General features: G+C 41.0%; 1 protein-coding gene across 3 annotated transcripts; it reads left to right on the forward strand.

The window, feature by feature from the left end:
• The first annotated feature begins 1,997 nt into the window (after window positions 1–1,997).
• LOC115133447 (ubiquitin carboxyl-terminal hydrolase 17-like protein D) lies at window positions 1,998–17,288 on the forward strand. 3 transcript variants are annotated; one of them, XM_029666677.2, is made up of 12 exons: window positions 1,998–2,130; window positions 2,400–2,491; window positions 11,392–11,503; window positions 11,779–11,900; window positions 12,110–12,180; window positions 12,267–12,389; window positions 12,764–12,859; window positions 12,971–13,099; window positions 13,348–13,476; window positions 13,584–13,621; window positions 13,733–13,767; window positions 13,934–17,288. In XM_029666677.2, exons 2-12 carry the CDS (start codon window positions 2,419–2,421, stop codon window positions 15,067–15,069), a joined length of 2,064 nt encoding a protein of 687 aa, XP_029522537.1. In that variant the 5' UTR covers window positions 1,998–2,130; window positions 2,400–2,418; the 3' UTR covers window positions 15,070–17,288. The 3 variants fall into 3 exon arrangements, with proteins under 3 accessions (XP_029522537.1, XP_029522538.1, XP_029522539.1); XM_029666678.2 differs by having other exon boundaries at window positions 1,999–2,130; window positions 11,453–11,503; XM_029666679.2 differs by having other exon boundaries at window positions 1,999–2,130; window positions 11,463–11,503.
• Window positions 17,289–18,629: the final 1,341 nt, after the last annotated feature.

Here is an 18,629-nt window from a genome sequence, read left to right on the forward strand (position 1 = left end):
TTTGTGACATCAAATGGACTTTGGTGGTCAAGATGTATTGGTATCTGTACTGATGGCGCTAAAGCCATGACAGGGAGACATAATGGAATGGTAATACACGTGCAAGCAGTTGCTCCCAATGCCCCTTGGGTACACTGCAGCATTCACCGAGAGGCTCTTGCTGTCAAAGGAATGCCTGACAGCTTGAAATACTTTTTGGACACTACAGTGAAAATGGTTAACTTTGTCAAAGCAAGGCCCCTGAACTCTCGTGTATTTTCTGCACTATGCAATGATAAGGGCAGCGACCATATAACGCTTTTACAACATACTCCGATACTATAATCAATGTGCAGGACAAAATTGAGGCGATGATTAAGAAGTTGGAGCTCTTCTCTGTCTGCATTAAAAAGGACAACACACAGGTCTTCAATCATTGAATGATTTTTTGTGTGCAAATGAACTCAAATTTACGAACAATGTCAAATGTGGTATAGTGAAGCACCTGAGTGAGTTGGGTGCGCAATTAAGCAGGTACTTTCCCAAAACGGATGACACAAACAACTGGATTCGTTATCACATTCATGCCCTGCCTCCAGTCCACTTACCGATATCTGAACAAGAGAGCCTCATCGAAATTGCAACAAGCGGTTCTGTGAAAACTTTATTTAATCAGAAGCCACCTGCCATATAACAGGTGTAACTGGAATGTCCCTGGTTGGCTCATGCTCAGGCTCATGCTCCCTTCCCTATGAGTTGACCTAGTTTAACTTTCCATCCTACCTCTTTTGTCCTCTCATTTATCATGTGTTGCAAGTTGTCACACCAATAACAAACAATACTATTTACAAACACTCTTTCAAATCACCCTTGCTCTGATCATATTGAGCCAAAATGGAGAATGGTGTGATTCTATAACAATCGTTGTGCTCATGAATTTGTGAACAACCAAACCTTCATTCCTTTGCATCTCAATATCATTGTACTGTTTGTCATCAATATCAATAATTAGTAATTGACCGTGGCAGCTTTCCAATCTTTGGGAATCTCAGACGATATAGTCTCGCTACTGTTATTTTACTGCTGCTCTTTAATTACTTGTTACTTTTATTTCATATTCTTGTCCGTATTTTTTTTAAACTGCATTGTTGGCTAGGGGCTCATAAGTAAGCATTTCACTGTAAAGTCTACACCTGTTGTATTCCGCGCATGTGAATAATACAATTTGATTTGATTTGACTTCCACCCGGTTTGTTCTTTTGTAGTCCATAATAATGGAACATTATTATGCCAACCTTTTTTAGTCCAATAAATCTCTTTTTGTCTGAGTACAATATTTTTGAAGTTTCTGATAAATCTTGGTACCAGAAAAAAGTCCTAGTGTCATAATGTTTTACTGTATGAGCCCCCAACAGTCCCTGTCCTGTGTAGACATCAACTGATAATTGACAAACATTCCATTATATGCAAAATGACTGGGACGTACCAAAAAACTAGGCCAGCACATCTGAGCAAACAAATACAGTCCATGAAACTTGAACTTTCATGACTTTCAGCACTGTTATCATTTTAAATTAAGTAGTAGGCTATAGCAACAGTAAATACATTCTGTTTTCAAAACAGGGACTTGCATGGTGCGATATGAATGATTGCCAAGTTCAAACTATGACTAAGTATCGAAACAATGATAAAACAGCTAGATTGACCGGTTATCTCTTCAGCATTTGCACAGCAGTTGTCATTGTAAATAATAATTTGTTCTTAACTGATTTACCTAGTTAAATAACGGTTAAATCAAATAAATAAACAAACAAACTGATGCCTATTCATGTGATGATGGATAGTACCGTTGTAGCTTGGACATAATTACAACATTTATCAATTATATCAATGGACAGGTCGATATAATTAATTGAAATGGCCAATGAACAACCGTAAATATTGCAGATTAGGCTACACCTTTACATTATATCGTTCTGTTGACTGACAGGAAGGAGTAGCTGAAATAGAAAATGATGTTTTATGACTAGGAGAGATGACAGTTGCACTATAATAGCTTTCGTTTTCTTCGAAGCTGACAACAAATAACCATAGACCAAAGCGCAACCAACAATATATATTCTAAGCCGCTGTTTCTTTTCAAGGATACTGGTAAGATTTAAGTCAATTTCACTAAACTATTCCGCTACCCTGCAATGTAAAAATTGTCAAAGAAACACTCAGAACGCGGAACAGATCAATCTCAAAACAAAATGTTCCTTCTTTCCATTGACAGCTGTTTAACTTGAGTCCGTATATTTATTGATCAAATAGTAGTAGACTCGTTTCTCCTATCGTTGGTGTAAAACCTTCAAGATGTGAATTCGAAGTACGAATGTAATCGAACAATTTAACAAAGTCCCATGTTTTCCGTTCAACAGCTCATACGTGGATGAGGGTATGGATTATTTAGACATGATGGATCCCTTTTGGATCTACCAACACTATTATCCAAAAGAGAACGTGAACACAGGTAAGCCTGTTATACAGTTGAACTCGACATAGAACTACTTTATTTTATTAGTTCCAAATGGCAGTCATCAACTGAAATAATATACATTCACATACACATACAAATATTGGGGTTTGAGAGACATGTAGGCTACCTTTATCCAGTGGTGGAAAGAGTACCCAATTGTCATACTTGCTTACAAGTATAAATACCTCAATAGAAAGTTACTCAAGTAAAAGTGAAAGTCACCCTGTAAAATCCTACTTGATTAAAAGTATTTGGTCCTAAATATACTTAAGTATCAAAAGTAAATGGAATTGCTCAAATATACTTAAGTATCAAAAGTGAAAGTATAAATAATTTCACATTTCTTATATTAAGCAAAGCAGGTGGCGCCATTTTCTTGTTTTAAAAATGGGGCACACCAACACTCCAACACATCATTTACAAATTATGATTAATTGATTAATTTGTGTTAGTGACTCGGCCAGATCAGAGGAAGCAGGGATGACTGCGTGTCCTCTTGATAGGGAATTGGACCATTTTCCTGTCCTGCTAAACACTCACAATGTAAATAGTATTTTTGGGTGTCAGGGAAAATGTATGGAGGAAAAGTTAATTCTTTTCGTTGGGAATGTAGTGAAGTAAAAGTGAAAGTTTTTAAAAATATAAACCATGAAGTAAAGTATAGATACTCCAAAAAACGACTTAAGTAGTACTTTAAAGTATTTTTTCCTATGTACTTTACACCACTGCCTATAGCTCTAACTCCAAAAAGTTCTGGGACACTGTAAAGTCCATGGAGAACAAGAGCAACTCCTCCCAGCTGCCCATTGCACTGAGGCTAGGCAACACGGTCACCACCGATAAATCCATGATAATAGAACATTTCAATAAGCATTTCTCTACGGCTGGCCATGCTTTCCTCCTGGCTACCCCAACCCCGGCCAACAGCTCTGCACCCCCTGCAGCTACTTGCCCGAGCTTCTCCTTCACCCAAATCCAGATCGCAGAAGTTCTGAAAGAGCTGCAAAACCTGGACCCATACAAATCAGCTGGGCTAGACAATCTGGACCCTCTCTTTCTAAAATGATGTTCTGTTCAACCTCTCTTTCGTATCGTCCGAGATCCCTAAAGATTGGAAAGCTGCCGCGGTCATCCCCCTCTTCAAAGGGGGTGACACTCTAGACCCAAACTGTTACAGACCTTATCCATCCTGCCCTGTCTTTCTTAAGTCTTTGAAAGCCAAGTTAATAAACAGATCACTGACCATTTCGAATCCCACCGTATCTTCTCCGCTGTGCAATCCGGTTTCCCAGCTGGTCATGGGTGCACCTCAGCCACGCTCAAAGTACTAAACGATATCATAACCGCCATCGATAAAAGACAGTACTGTGCAGCCGTCTTCGTCGACCTGGCCAAGGCTTTTGACTCTGTCAATCACCGTATTCTTATTGGCAGACTCAATAGCCTTGGTTTATGAAATGCCTGTCTCAAACGAGCTTCAATGCCATATACCACACTCCTTCCGTGGCCTCCAACTGCTCTTAAACGCTAGCAAAACCAAATGTTTTCTTATCAACCATTCGCTGCCCTCACCCGCCCCGCATCACTACTCTGGATGGTTCTGACCTAAAATACGTGGACAACTACAGATACCTAGGTGTCTGGCTAGACTGTAATCTCTCCTTCCAGACTCATATCAAACATCTCCAATCCAAAATCAAATCTAGAATTGTCTTTCTATTTCGCAACAAAGCCTCCTTCACTCATGCCGCCAAACTTACCCTAGTAAAACTGACTTCTTTGGCGTCATCTACAAAATAGCTTACTATACTCTACTCAGCAAATTGGATGTAGTCTATCACAGTGCCATCCGTTTTGTTACCAAAGCGCCTTATACCACCCACCACTGCGACTTGTATGCTCTAGTCGGCTGGCCCTCGCTACATATTCGTTGCCAGACCCACTGGCTCCAGGTCATCTATAAGTCTATGCTAGGTAAAGCTCCGCCTTATCTCAGCTCACTGGTCACGATAACAACACCCACCCGTAGCACGCGTTCCAGCAGGTATATTTCACTGGTCATCCCCAAAGCCAACACCTCCTTTGGCTGCCTTTCCTTCCAGTTCTCTACTGCCAGTGACTGGAACGAATTGCAAAAATCGCTGAAGCTGGAGACTTACATTTCCCACACTATATATAGTCCATCTGTAAATAGCCCACCCAATCTACCTACCTCACCCCAATATTGTTTTTATTTACTTTGCTGCTCTTTTGTACACCAGTATCACTACTTACGCACCACCATTTGCTCATCATCATCTGCTCATCTATCACTCCAGTCTTATGCTTTGCTACTATGGCCTATTTATTGCCATACCTCCTCGTGCATTTTGCACACACTGTATATAGACTTTCTTTTTTTCTATTGTGTTATTGACTGTACGCTTGTTTATTCCATGTGTAACTCTGTGTTGTTGTTTCTGTCGCACTGCTTTGCTTTATCTTGGCCAGGTCGCAGTTGTAAATGAGAACTTGTTCTCAACTAGCTTACCTGGTTAAATAAAGGTGAAATAAATGAAATACATTTTTTTTATAGGCCTACACCAGTGGTGTAAAGTACTTAAATAAAAAATACTTTAAAGTTCTACTTAAGTTTTGAGGGTTATCTGTACTACTAATTTACTATTTATATTTTTGACTACTTTTACTTTTACTTCACTACATTCATAAAGAAAATAATGTACTTTTTACTCCATACGTTTTCCCTGACACCCAAAAGTTCTTGTTACATTTGGAATGCTTAGCAGGACTGGAAAATAGTCCAATGCACGCACTTATCAAGAGAACATCCCTGGTCATCCACACTGCCTCTGATCTGGCGGACTCAATAAGCACAAATGGTTCATTGGTAAATGATGTCTGAGTGTTGGCGTGTGCCCGTGGCTATCCGTAAATTTAAAAAAAGAAAAGAAAATGGTGCCGTCTGGTTTGCTTAAATATAAGTGATTTGAAATGATTTCTACTTTTATACTTCAAATCAAATCATGGTTTATTTGTCACGTGCGCCGAATACAACAGGTGTAGACCTTACAGTGAAATGCTTACTTACAGGCTCTAACCAAGAGTGCAAAAAAAAGGTATGTATGTGTGTGTGTGTGTGTGTGTGTGTAGGTAAGTAAAGAAATAAAACAACAGTAAAAAGACATTTGAAAATAAGAGTAGCAAGGCTATATACAGACACCGTTTATTGAGGTAGTATGTACATGTAGGTATGGTTAAAGTGACTATGCATATATGATAAAAAGAGGGGTTGGCGGATGGTGCGACACAATGCAGATAGCCCGGTTAGCCAATGTGCGGGAGCACTGGTTGGTCAGGCCAATTGAGGTTGTATGTACATGAATGTATAGTTAAAGTGACTATGCATATATGATAAACAGAGATTAGCAGCAGTGTAAAAGAGGGGTTGGGGGGGGGGGGCACACAATGCAAATAGTATGGGTAACCATTTGGTTACCTGTTCGGGAGTCTTATGGCTTGGGGGTAAAAACTGTTGAGAAGCCTTTTTGTCCTAGACATGGCACTCCGGTACCGCTTGCCATGCGGTAGTAGAGAAAACAGTCTATGACTGGGGTGGCTGGGGTCTTTGGCAATTTTTAGGGCCTTCCTCTGACACCGCCTGGTGTAGAGGTCCTGGATGACAGGCAGCTTTGCCCCCGTGCTGTACTGGGCCGTACGCACTACCCTCTGAAGTGTCTTGCGGTCGGAGGCTGAGCAATTTCCGAACCAGGCAGTGATGCAACCGGTGAGGATGCTCTTGATGTTGCAGCTGTAGAACCTTTTTAGGATCTGAGGGGGAATAGGCTTTGTCGTGCCCTCTTCACAGCTGTCTTGGTGTGTTTGAACCATTCTAGTTTGTTGGTGATGTGGACACCAAGGAACTTGAAGCTCTCAACCTGCTCCACTACAGCCCCGTCGATGAGAATGGAGGCGTGCTCGGTGCTCCTTTTCCTGTAGTCCACAATCATCTCCTTAGTCTTGGTTACGTTGAGCTGGCACCACCCGGTCAGGTCTCTGACCTCCTCCCTATAGGCTGTCTCTTCGTTGTCGGTGATCAGGCCCCACTGTTGTGTCGTCTGCAAACTTAATGATGGTGTTGGAGTCATGGCTGGCCATGCAGTCGTGGGTGAACAGGGAGTACAGGAGAGGACTGAGCACGCACCCCTGGGGAGCTCCAGTGTTCTTGGGCACAGGGACTATGGTGGTTTGCTTGAAACATGTTGGTATTACAGACTCAATCAGGGACATGTTGAAAATGTCAGTGAAGACACCTGCCAGTTGGTCAGCACATGCCCGGAGCACACGTCCTGGTAATCCGTCTGGCCCCGCAGCATTGTGTATGTTGACCTGTATAAAGGTCTTACTCTCGTCGATTACGGAGAGCGTGATCACACAGTCGTCCGGAACAGCTGATGCTCTCATGCATGCCTCAGTGTTGCTTGCCTCGAAGCGAGCATAGAAGTGATTTAGCTCATCTGGTAGGCTCGTGTCACTGGGCAGCTCGCGGCTGTGCTTCCCTTTGTAGTCTGTAATAGTTTGCGAGCCCTGCCACATCTGACGAGCATTGGAGCCGGTGTAGTATGATTCAATCTTAGCCCTGTATTGACGCTTTGCCTGTTTGATGGTTTGTCTGAGGGCATAACGGGATTTCTTGTAAGCTTCCGGGTTAAAGCGGCAGCTCTAGCCTTTAGCTCAGTGCGGATGTTGCCTATAATCCATGGCTTCTGGTTGGGGTATGTACGTACAGTCACTGTGGGGACGACGTCCTCAATGCACTTATTGATAAAGCCAGTGACTGATGTGGTGTATTCCTCAATGTCATCGGAAGAATCCTGGCACATGTTCCAGTCTGTGATAGCAGAACAGTCCTGTTGTTTAGCATCTGCTTCATCTGACCACTTTTTTTATAGACCGAGTCACTGGTGCTTCCTGCTTTAATTTTTGCTTGTAAGCAGGAATCAGGAGGATAGAGTTGTGGTCGGATTTACCAAATGGCGAGGGAGAGCTTTGTATGCGTGTGTGGAGTACAGGTGATCTAGACATTTTTGCCCTCTGAGTTGCTAATTTAACATGTTGATAGAGATTTTGTAGAACTGATTTAAGTTTCCCTGCACTAAAGTCTCCGGCCACTAGGAGTGCCTCCTCTGAGTGAGTGGTTTCCTGTTTGCTTATTTCCTTATACAGCTGACTGAGTGCAGTCTTAGTGCCAGCATCTGTTTGTGGTGGTAAATAAACTGCCACGAAAAGTATAGCTGAGAACTCTCTAGGCAAGTAGTGTGGCCTGCAATTTATCACAATATACTCTACTTCAGGCGAGCAAAATCTAGAGACTTCCTTAGATTTCGTGCACCAGCTGTTGTTTACAAATATGCACAGACCCCCCCCCCAATTTCGTGAAATATAGGATATTACAGTTTTTGATGTCCCTTTGGTAGGATATTCGTGATCGTACCTCATCTAGTACCCTCCAAGCTCGTCATCAAGCTAGAGACCCTGGGTCTCGACCCCGCCCTGTGCAACTGGGTACTGGACTTCCTGACGGGCCGCCCCCAGGTGGTGAGGGTAGGCCACAACATCTCCACCCCGCTGATCCTCAACACTGGGGCCCCACAAGGGTGCGTTCTGAGCCCTCTCCTGTACTCCCTGTTCACCCACGACTGCGTGGCCACGCACGCCTCCAACTCAATCATCAAGTTTGCGGACGACACAACAGTGGTAGGCTTGATTACCAACAACGATGAGACGGCCTACAGGGAGGAGGTGAGGGCCCTCGGAGTGTGGTGTCAGGCAAATAACCTCACACTCAACGTCAACAAAACTAAGGAGATGATTGTGGACTTCAGGAAACAGCAGAGGGAACACCCCCCTATCCACATCAATGGAACAGTAGTGGAGAGGGTAGTAAGTTTTAAGTTCCTCGGCATACACATCACAGACAAACTGAATTGGTCCACTCACAGACAGCATCGTGAAGAAGGCGCAGCAGCGCCTCTTCAACCTCAGGAGGCTGAAGAAATTTGGCTTGTCACCGCATTCACAAACTTCTACAGATGCACAATCGAGAGCATCCTGGCGGGCTGTATCACCGCCTGATACGGCAACTGCTCCGCCCACAACCGCAAGGCTCTCCAGAGGGTAGTGAGGTCTGCACAACGCATCACCGGGGGCAAACTACCTGCCCTCCAGGACACCTACACCACCCGATGTTACAGGAAGGCCATAAAGATCATCAAGGACAACAACCACCCGAGCCACTTCCTGTTCGCCCGCTATCATCCAGAAGGCGAGGTCAGTACAGGTGCATCAAAGCTGGGACCGAGAGACTGAAAAACAGCTTCTATCTCAAGGCCATCAGACTGTTAAACAGCCACCGCTAACATTGAGTGGCTGCTGCCAACACACTGACACTGACTCAACTCCAGCCACTTTAATAATGGGAATTGATGGGAAATGATGTAAAATATATCACTAGCCACTTTAAACAATGCTACCTAATATAATGTTACATACCCTACATTATTAATCTCATATGCATACGTATATACTGTACTCTATATCATCTACTGCATCCTTATGTAATACATGTATCACTAGCCACTTTAACTATGCCACTTTGTTTACATACTCATCTCATATGTATATACTGTACTCGATACCATCTACTGTATCTTGCCTATGCTGCTCTGTACCATCACTCATTCATATATATTTATGTACATATTCTTTATCCCCTTACACTGTGTATAAGACAGTAGTTTTGGAATTGTTAGTTAGATTACTTGTTGGTTATTACTGCATTGTCGGAACTAGAAGCACAAGCATTTCGCTACACTCGCATTAACATCTGCTAACCATGTGTATGTGACAAATAAAATTTGATTTGATTTGATTTAATTTATACCTAAGTACAGTGCCTTGCGAAAGTATTCGGCCCCCTTGAACTTTGCGACCTTTTGCCACATTTCAGGCTTCAAACATAAAGATATAAAACTGTATTTTTTGTGAAGAATCAACAACAAGTGGGACACAATCATGAAGTGGAACGACATTTATTGGATATTTCAAACTTTTTTAACAAATCAAAAACTGAAAAATTGGGCGTGCAAAATTATTCAGCCCCTTTACTTTCAGTGCAGCAAACTCTCTCCAGAAGTTCAGTGAGGATCTCTGAATGATCCAATGTTGACCTAAATGACTAATGATGATAAATACAATCCACCTGTGTGTAATCAAGTCTCCGTATAAATGCACCTGCACTGTGATAGTCTCAGAGGTCCGTTAAAAGCGCAGAGAGCATCATGAAGAACAAGGAACACACCAGGCAGGTCCGAGATACTGTTGTGAAGAAGTTTAAAGCCGGATTTGGATACAAAAATATTTCCCAAGCTTTAAACATCCCAAGGAGCACTGTGCAAGCGATAATATTGAAATGGAAGGAGTATCAGACCACTGCAAATCTACCAAGACCTGGCCGTCCCTCTAAACTTTCAGCTCATACAAGGAGAAGACTGATCAGAGATGCAGCCAAGAGGCCCATGATCACTCTGGATGAACTGCAGAGATCTACAGCTGAGGTGGGAGACTCTGTCCATAGGACAACAATCAGTCGTATATTGCACAAATCTGGCCTTTCTGGAAGAGTGGCAAGAAGAAAGCCATTTCTTAAAGATATCCATAAAAAGTGTTGTTTAAAGTTTGCCACAAGCCACCTGGGAGACACACCAAACATGTGGAAGAAGGTGCTCTGGTCAGATGAAACCAAAATTGAACTTTTTGGCAACAATGCAAAACGTTATGTTTGGCGTAAAAGCAACACAGCTCATCACCCTGAACACACCATCCCCACTGTCAAACATGGTGGTGGCAGCATCAGGGTTTGGGCCTGCTTTTCTTCAGCAGGGACAGGGAAGATGGTTAAAATTGATGGGAAGATGGATGGAGCCAAATACAGGACCATTCTGGAAGAAAACCTGATGGAGTCTGCAAAAGACCTGAGACTGGGACGGAGATTCGTCTTCCAACAAGACAATGATCCAAAACATAAAGCAAAATCTACAATGGAATGGTTCAAAAATAAACATATCCAGGTGTTAGAATGGCCAAGTCAAAGTCCAGACCTGAATCCAATCGAGAATCTGTGGAAAGAACTGAAAACTGCTGTTCACAAATGCTCTCCATCCAACCTCACTGAGCTCGAGCTGTTTTGCAAGGAGGAATGGGAAAAAATGTCAGTCTCTCGATGTGCAAAACTGATAGAGACATACCCCATGCGACTTACAGCTGTAATCGCAGCAAAAGGTGGCGCTACAAAGTATTAACTTAAGGGGGCTGAATAATTTTGCACGCCCAATTTTTCAGTTTTTGATTTGTTAAAAAAGTTTGAAATATCCAATAAATGTCGTTCCACTTCATGATTGTGTCCCACTTGTTGTTGATTCTTCACAAAAAAATACAGTTTTATATCTTTATGTTTGAAGCTTGAAATGTGGCAAAAGGTCGCAAAGTTCAAGGGGGCCGAATACTTTCGCAAGGCACTGTATATTCTAGCAATTACATTTACTTTTGGTACTTAAGTATATTTAAAACCAAATAATTTTAGACTTTTTCTCAAGTAGTATTTTACTGGGTGACTTTCACTTTAGGTATTTTATATTAAGGTATCTTTACTTTTACTCAAGTATGACAATTGGATACTTTTTCCACCACTGGCCTACACACACAAAACATTGCATAATGACATATACAGTATTTAGCCTAGCCTAGCCTAGACGACACAACACAATATAGCTACTGTATGAGCTGCCTCTCTGTCAGTCATCATGCCACTAATTATTCATATTCTGTCCTTATTTTAGACAATAAAACCATACTCTATTATGGTTTGTACAATCAAGGGGCAACATGTTATTTGAACAGTGTGTTGCAGGTCCTCTTCATGACTAAGGGCTTCAGAGAGGCTGTGGAAAGGTTTGGGTACTCCTACTCTTTTGTCACATTTTCTGATGGGAATACAAAAAAAGCCAGGCAATTTACTGGCAATTGTCAAAAGCTTTTCAAAACTGGTAACAAGCTATGCACTTTTGGAGATATGCTGTAACCAAGTAGCCTCTTTCCCTAGTGGCTATAAGAGTACATTTATTGGCTATTGACAATAATAATATGAATCTTAACTGCCAATAAGTTATTAGAAGATGTTGCTAATAAATATGACAATTTATTGTTCTTAAATGTCTCCTTTACAGCCAAGAGCAGGATAATGTTGAACAGAACACTTTTGATCTTCAGCTGAAATGTTTATTTGAGACTTTAAAGAAAGAACAAGCTCACACTAAAGATGTCACATCAAAACTGGGCATTGAAAAGGGTAAGTCAAGCAAAAGTAATCAGAGCTGAGAAATAATCAGCATTTTAAGTATCAGCATAGGTGTACAGGCACTTTAATAGCGGGGTATTTGATGTTACCATTGAAAATAGTATTCTTTGAAGTATAACCTATTGCCTTAATGAGTGTAGCACTATCATTCATTAGATCAAAGGATGTACCATTACTTGTTTTTATCGCTTCTAATGCAGTGTTCGAGCAAGGGGATGCTGCTGAATATTTTGAGAAGATTTTAAGCAAGGTCAATCCGGATGTGTCTAAGGTATTGCTTCGCTCAACAAATGTAGGTGCAATTCAATGTATAGAAATGATGAAATTACAAGACTGACAAAAGTTAGTTTTTTTTAGATATTTCAAGGACATTTGAAGCACACTGCCACCTGTTCTATATCTGACCGTCATGTGAACAGTGAGGAAGTTGGTCCATTCTGGACTGTGCCTCTCTCTATGGAAGAGAACCACTACAGTGTGGTAGGGAAACATCTATTTCACCTGTTATAGCAACTCTAACATGTTATACATGGGCTGTTATACAGGGCTGTCAAATACTTCAAATGGCATGTAGTATGCAATGTGTCTTCATGAAATGTAATTGTAGTTGGCATGTGCACATTTGTTATTGTAAAAAATATATATATACATCTAGTTAAATGTTTTTGAATTAACAGCATATTTGTTCAGTGAGAATGTATTTACAAAAAAAAAGCAAATGAATTACATTTAGTCTTGTATGATAATGATGCCAACATTTGATATTTTGTGACAAATTGGTTGAGGCAAATAACACTGTACCGTTGGGCTGCTGACGTTGGAGGTGCAAGATACAATATTGTTTGCTTTTTCAGAGAGATGGTTTTGAGGATTTTTTCAAGTCTTCAACTGTCAGTGGTGACAATCAGATGTACTGTGACCACTGCGATGGGAAAACAGATGCAATCCTTGTGAGTAATGGTATACAATCAATACTCAATATACTAAAAAAGGTAACACTGTCAAAATACTATGTTACTGGGTCTTCTAGAGGTGTGATAAGTGTGTTTTGGTGTCTCCAGACATGTAAGATGGTACATCCCCCAGAGATTCTAACTCTGCTCCTCAAGAGGTTTGAGTTTGACTACAACAGGATGTCTTATGTCAAAATTGAGAGCTGTGTGGAGGTGCCTCAAATGTTACAGACAAAGGTAACTATAAAATGTTCTTTTATACAGGTTATTATGTTATAAAACACTTTTTCATTAAGTTGTGTGACTTAGGTAGTAATGTTAATTGCCTTTAAAAATAGAGTAGGATTGTAATATGTGTTTTCAGTGTGTTCCTTTATAGCCCTCCTCCTCACTGTACCTTTCCCTACTTTTGGCCCTATCTGAAAAAGCTCAGGGATTTTCCTGTTCATGGGCGACCTTTTGATTTACTCAATGTCTCTGAACAGGACTGTGACTATGAACTCTATGCAGTTGTGGACCATGTGGGAAGTCTAAGAGGTGGACATTACATTGCTATAATCAAGTCCTATGATGATCACAACTGGTATGTGTTCGATGACAGCTACGTCACACAGGTAAGGGATACTTAGCTTTTTAAAATCTAGTATATAGCACCCTGCTATTTCCTCAACATGCATACCATCCCTAGTTATAGTTGAACACTGCTGCTCCTCTCTTACAGCTCAATTCAAAACCATTTGAACAAGATGAGAGTTTTAGGTAAATATAGATGTGGGTGCGCTTTATTTGCAAACTTGTGTCCATTTAATTAAGTGTAATTGTCAAATTAGAAAAGCCTTGAAGTAACTAATTATTATTCCATTGCTGTAGGTCCCAGAGTGCGTACCTGCTTATGTACAGGAAATGTAAGTCAACAAATGTGAATTGTCTTTATCTATGTGGTTCTATTTTATCCATGTTATTCATGTGATTCTACTTCTCCATAAGATCAAACATTCCTCTATTTGATCAATCACAGTGAACCTGTGTTACTTACCTCTGTCACTCTGTCAATTACCCTCCGTTTCTAAGTGGATTCTCCAGATCGTCAGATGAACCATGAAACCGATCACAAATGTTCACTCAGTGACTCTCAACAATCTACTCCTTCCTGTTCCTTTGAGATGGGAGCCAGCGGAACAAGAGAAGAAGAAGAAGACAGAAAAGTTCAATCAAATCAATCTATCAATCCAGTTGACTTGGTAGGGAGAACAGAAGTTGTCCCAGAGGAAAGACAGAATGATGATGGAAAGGTTGGTGATATGAAAAGACAGATGAACATCAATGATATGAGTGGAGAGGATAACGTTGCTGCTACTGATGACAAAGACAATTTGTTTAATGGAGAGAAAGAACTGAAAGTAGGGGATGATGTTGTTGGACAAAAAGAACAGGAAGGTGAAGTGGCCAATGTTGAGATGCAAATGAATGATGAAGGGAGCAGGGAAGAGGGAATGACAAGAAAGTATCATGGTGTAAAAGGAGAACTGGAAGAAAGGGAGGAAGGTGGACAGAATCAAAGAGATAAGCCAAAGAAAAGGGAGGTTATAGTTGTGGATGTTGTGGATGAAGCTGGACAGAATCGAAGAGATAAGGCAAGGAAACGGGAGGAGATTGTTGTGGATGGAGATCATGTCTTGGAAAATGGAACAGAGGGTGATGTGATGGGTAGAAAGGATGCGGTTGTGACGGACAGAGATGGAGATAATAATGAGAGAAAGATGAATAGAGATGGTGCAGCAAAGACAAAGCCAGGTAGAATAATAGATGACACTGGGGATTGTAGAACAGCAAAAATAAATGGTGGTGAGTTAAAGACAATACAGGTTGAAGTGGCAAAGTTAGGAGAGGATTGTGATGTGACAACGATGAGCCAAACTAACCACAGTAAATCTCCCAGTTCAGTTAATATGTTTCAGAACAGACTGACAGACATCCCAGAGGAAACAACCACATGTTTTTGCTTCAAGAGTATAAGAGGGAGAGGGGAAAAGAGGAGTGAACATGACAAAGGGAAGAAAGGGAAATTGGAGAAGAGCAGAAAAGGTGAAAGGAAGAGTATGTTAGGAGGGCAGAGTAGAAAAGAGAAAAATGAGGAAAAGGCAAATAGAAAAAAAATTGAAAAGAGAAGAGAGGAGGAAATAAAGAAAAGCTCAAAGAGAGAATAGAGGAGAAAAAGAAGAACCCAGTGGGAAAGAGAAAAGGTTACCTTTAAGTTTAAAGGTAGAATTGAATAAAAGTCATGAGAATGGTTCTATCTAAAAAATTAAGTAATGAACTTTGATGGTATTCTCAATTGAACCAAACAAGGATTAGTGAGACAGCTGTGATAAATTGCTCTTCTAATTTTGCCAGACTGACATGGCTTGGCATTGTGCTTGTGTATATAGATTCAAACAGAGCTATAGTGGGCACCGGTTGTGATAATGAAATAATGGTAATGGCATTAACTTCGCATCTGAATAATGTAAGGAATCATTTTTGTAATTCATACATTTAATAGAATTTCAAACTGGATTCAAATGACCCTTTTTGTCTCCCCCTGCTTCACACTACCGGCTCAAATTCAACCCACATCTTAGAAACTTTCACTTTCCATCTTTCCATAACACATGCTTGATGTCACGGTTCACTTCACCAATTCAGTTCATGCCATTGATCCTTGAACATCTCTGATACAGAATCATCATAATCACTGTTGCCTTGCAAAGATATGATTGGGACTCGAAAACATTATATTTGATTGAAGTGGTGGATTATTTTTTATCACATTCTCTCAGGCTGGCTAGATGTTTATAATCCCAGAGTGCACAGACTTAGGTACACTGACCTGGGATCTAACCCTGACCCATTGACTATCACCTTGGCAATGGGTCACAAAACAGGAAAATATCAAAACAGAGACAGGTCATTTCTGATCATGTGATTGACTACACCTGATACCTGCCATATACAGGTGTAACGGGGATGTCCCTGGTTGGCTCATGTTCTCTTCCCTTAAGAGTTGACCTAGTTTAACTTTCCACCCTTTTGTCCTCTCATTTATAATATGCTACAAACACACACACACACACACACACACACACACACACACACACACACACATTAAAATACATCAAAGAGAAGTAGTGCTCATTATCTGGTCCCCAAGTTGCCACACCAATAACAAACAATACTATTTACTGTGCCACACAGATTGCAAAATAGTTGGCAAGAGATTTTTGATGTACCGATTCCATGGTACAGGGTGTTTGAGCTGATATATAAAACAACGCAAGATTCAAGACTTTGTGCTTTTCAGCTAAAATTATTATATAGTATTCCTGCCACCAACAAAATGTTGAATATTTGGGGCATAAAATCATCGAAGCTCTGCAGATTTTGTTGGTGGGGATCCAGAATGAATAGACCATTTATTTTGGTATTGCCCTCAGGTTTCTGGTCTCAGGTTCAGGAATGGCTGAAAATGGATAGCATTGATCTAAAATTGACCCTATAAATAGTACTGTTAGGAGATCTGGAGAGACTGGGTCAGTCAATTACTAATATACTAATACTCTTAGTAAAAGTATTTATCTTCAACACGCAGTCTGTAGATTCTATTCGATTAGATAGATTGAAATTGTATGTTAAACATCATAGCATAGTTGAAAGATATGTGTTGCGTAGAAACACGAAGTGGCTGGCCAGCAGAGATAGACGGGATGGGCTGAGGGAAGCTGAGGGTTGGTGTGTGGAAATGGAGACAAGTGGGAGTGGAGTTGCTGTGTGAGAGAGAGAATGGTGGTCAAAAGATAACGGGGAAAAAAGCCAAAATAAAACATAATAAAAGTACATTTGAATGACACTAAGTGGCAGGGAGGCGTCTCGAATAGTTGAGGGACAGCTATTGGTGAACTGTGGGGGGATCTTGGACGGTTCGGGTCTCACAAGATTGTGATCATGAAAAGGAAACTATGACATATATTTTATATCATTATCATGCACACGCACCCTCACGCATAAGGATGGCTCTGTTGCGGAAAGACTGATACGTGTTTGATAGTGTCTTGATGCTGTATTGTTTGTCCTTCATGTTCTAATACTTGAATGTTACACCTTCCTTGTGTTTTTTTGTTTCAAAAACTAAAAAACACTACTATTTACAAACACTCTACAAATCACCCTTGCTCTGAACATATTGAGCCATAATGTAGAATGATGTGATTCTATTGCAATCGTTGGGCTCCTGAATTTGTGAACAGCCAAACCGTCATCCCTTTGTATGTCAATATTATTGTACTGTATGTCGTCACTATCAAGAGTTAATCAAATGTATGTTTGTCATCTCATTTATATCGTGTTGTGTCTGTGCTTCTTTATTAATAAACTATACTCACAAAAGTAACCCATTTCAACCTGTTTGTTCTTTTGTTGTCCATAATAATGGAACATTGTATACCAACCTTTTTTAGTCCTAATAAACCTCTTATTGTCTGAGTACAATATTTTTGACGTTTCTGATCAATCTTTGTACCAGTAAAACGTCCTAGTGACATGTTTTATTGTATGAACCCCCAACAGTCCCTATCAGCACATTACATGGTAGGCATTGGGGTTTGTGAGACATGTACCTATATCCTACATGCACACAAAACATATCACATACCGTAAGGACGTGTACACTGAGTGTACAGTCATGGCCAAAAGTTTTGAGAATGACACAAATCTTAATTTTCACAAAGTTTGCTGCTACAGTGTCTTTAGATATTTTTGTCAGATGTTACTATGGAATACTGAAGTATAATTACAAGCATTTCATAAGTGTCAAAGGCTTTTATTGACAATTACATGAAGTTGATGCAAATCAATATTTGCAGTGTTGACCCTTCTTTTTCAAGACCTCTGCAATCCGCTCTGGCATGCTGTCAATTAACTTCTGGGTCACATCCTAACTGATGGCAGCCCATTCTTGCATAATCAATGCTTGGAGTTTGTCAGAATTTGTGGGTTTATGTTTGTCCGCCCGTCTCTTGAGGATTGACCACAAGTTCTCAACAGGATTAAGGTCTGGGGAGTTTCCTGGCCATAGACCCAAAATATGTATGTTTTTGTTCCCCAAGCCACTTAGTTATCACTTTTGCCTTATGGCAAGGTGCTCCATCATGCTGGAAAAAGCCTTGTTCGTCACCAAACTGTTCCTGGATGGTTGGGAGAAGTTGCTCTCGGAGGATGTGTTGGTACCATTCTTTATTCATGGCTGTGTTCTTAGGCAAAATTGTGAGTGAGCCCACTCCCTTGGTTGAGAAGCAACACCACACATGAATGGTCTTAGGATGCTTTACTGTTGGCATGACACAGGACTGATGGTAGCGCTCACCTTGTCTTCTACGTACAAGCTTTTTTCTGGATGCCCCAAACAATCGGAAAGGGGATTCATCAGAGAAAATCACTTTACCCCAGTCCTCAGCAGTCCAATTCCTGTACATTTTGCAGAATATCAGTCTGTCCCTGATGTTTCTCCTGGAGAGAAGTGGCTTCTTTGCTGCCCTTCTTGACACCAGGCCATCCTCCAAAAGTCTTTGCCTCACTGTGCATGCAGATGCACTCACACCTACCTGCTGCCATTCCTGAGCAAGCTCTGTACTGGTGGTGCCCCGATCCTGCAGCTGAGTCAACTTTAGGAGATGGTCCTGGCGCTTGCTGGACTTTCTTGGGTGCCCTGAAGCCTTCTTCACAACAATTGAAC

Source organism: Oncorhynchus nerka, linkage group LG8 (genome assembly GCF_034236695.1).
Source record: "Oncorhynchus nerka isolate Pitt River linkage group LG8, Oner_Uvic_2.0, whole genome shotgun sequence".
NCBI classification, from domain to species: Eukaryota; Metazoa; Chordata; class Actinopteri; order Salmoniformes; family Salmonidae; genus Oncorhynchus; species Oncorhynchus nerka.

What these genes read in the sequence shown, in the direction of transcription:
- LOC115133447 (XM_029666677.2), top strand. Translation starts at nt 2,419, where the DNA reads ATGGATTATTTAGACATGATGGATCCCTTTTGGATCTACCAACACTAT. An exon ending in AAAAGAGAACGTGAACACAG is followed by an intron (nt 2,492 to 11,391) that starts GTAAGCCTGTTA and finishes TCCTTATTTTAG; the next exon opens with ACAATAAAACCATACTCTAT. An exon ending in AAGAGAACCACTACAGTGTG is followed by an intron (nt 12,390 to 12,763) that starts GTAGGGAAACAT and finishes TTGCTTTTTCAG; the next exon opens with AGAGATGGTTTTGAGGATTT.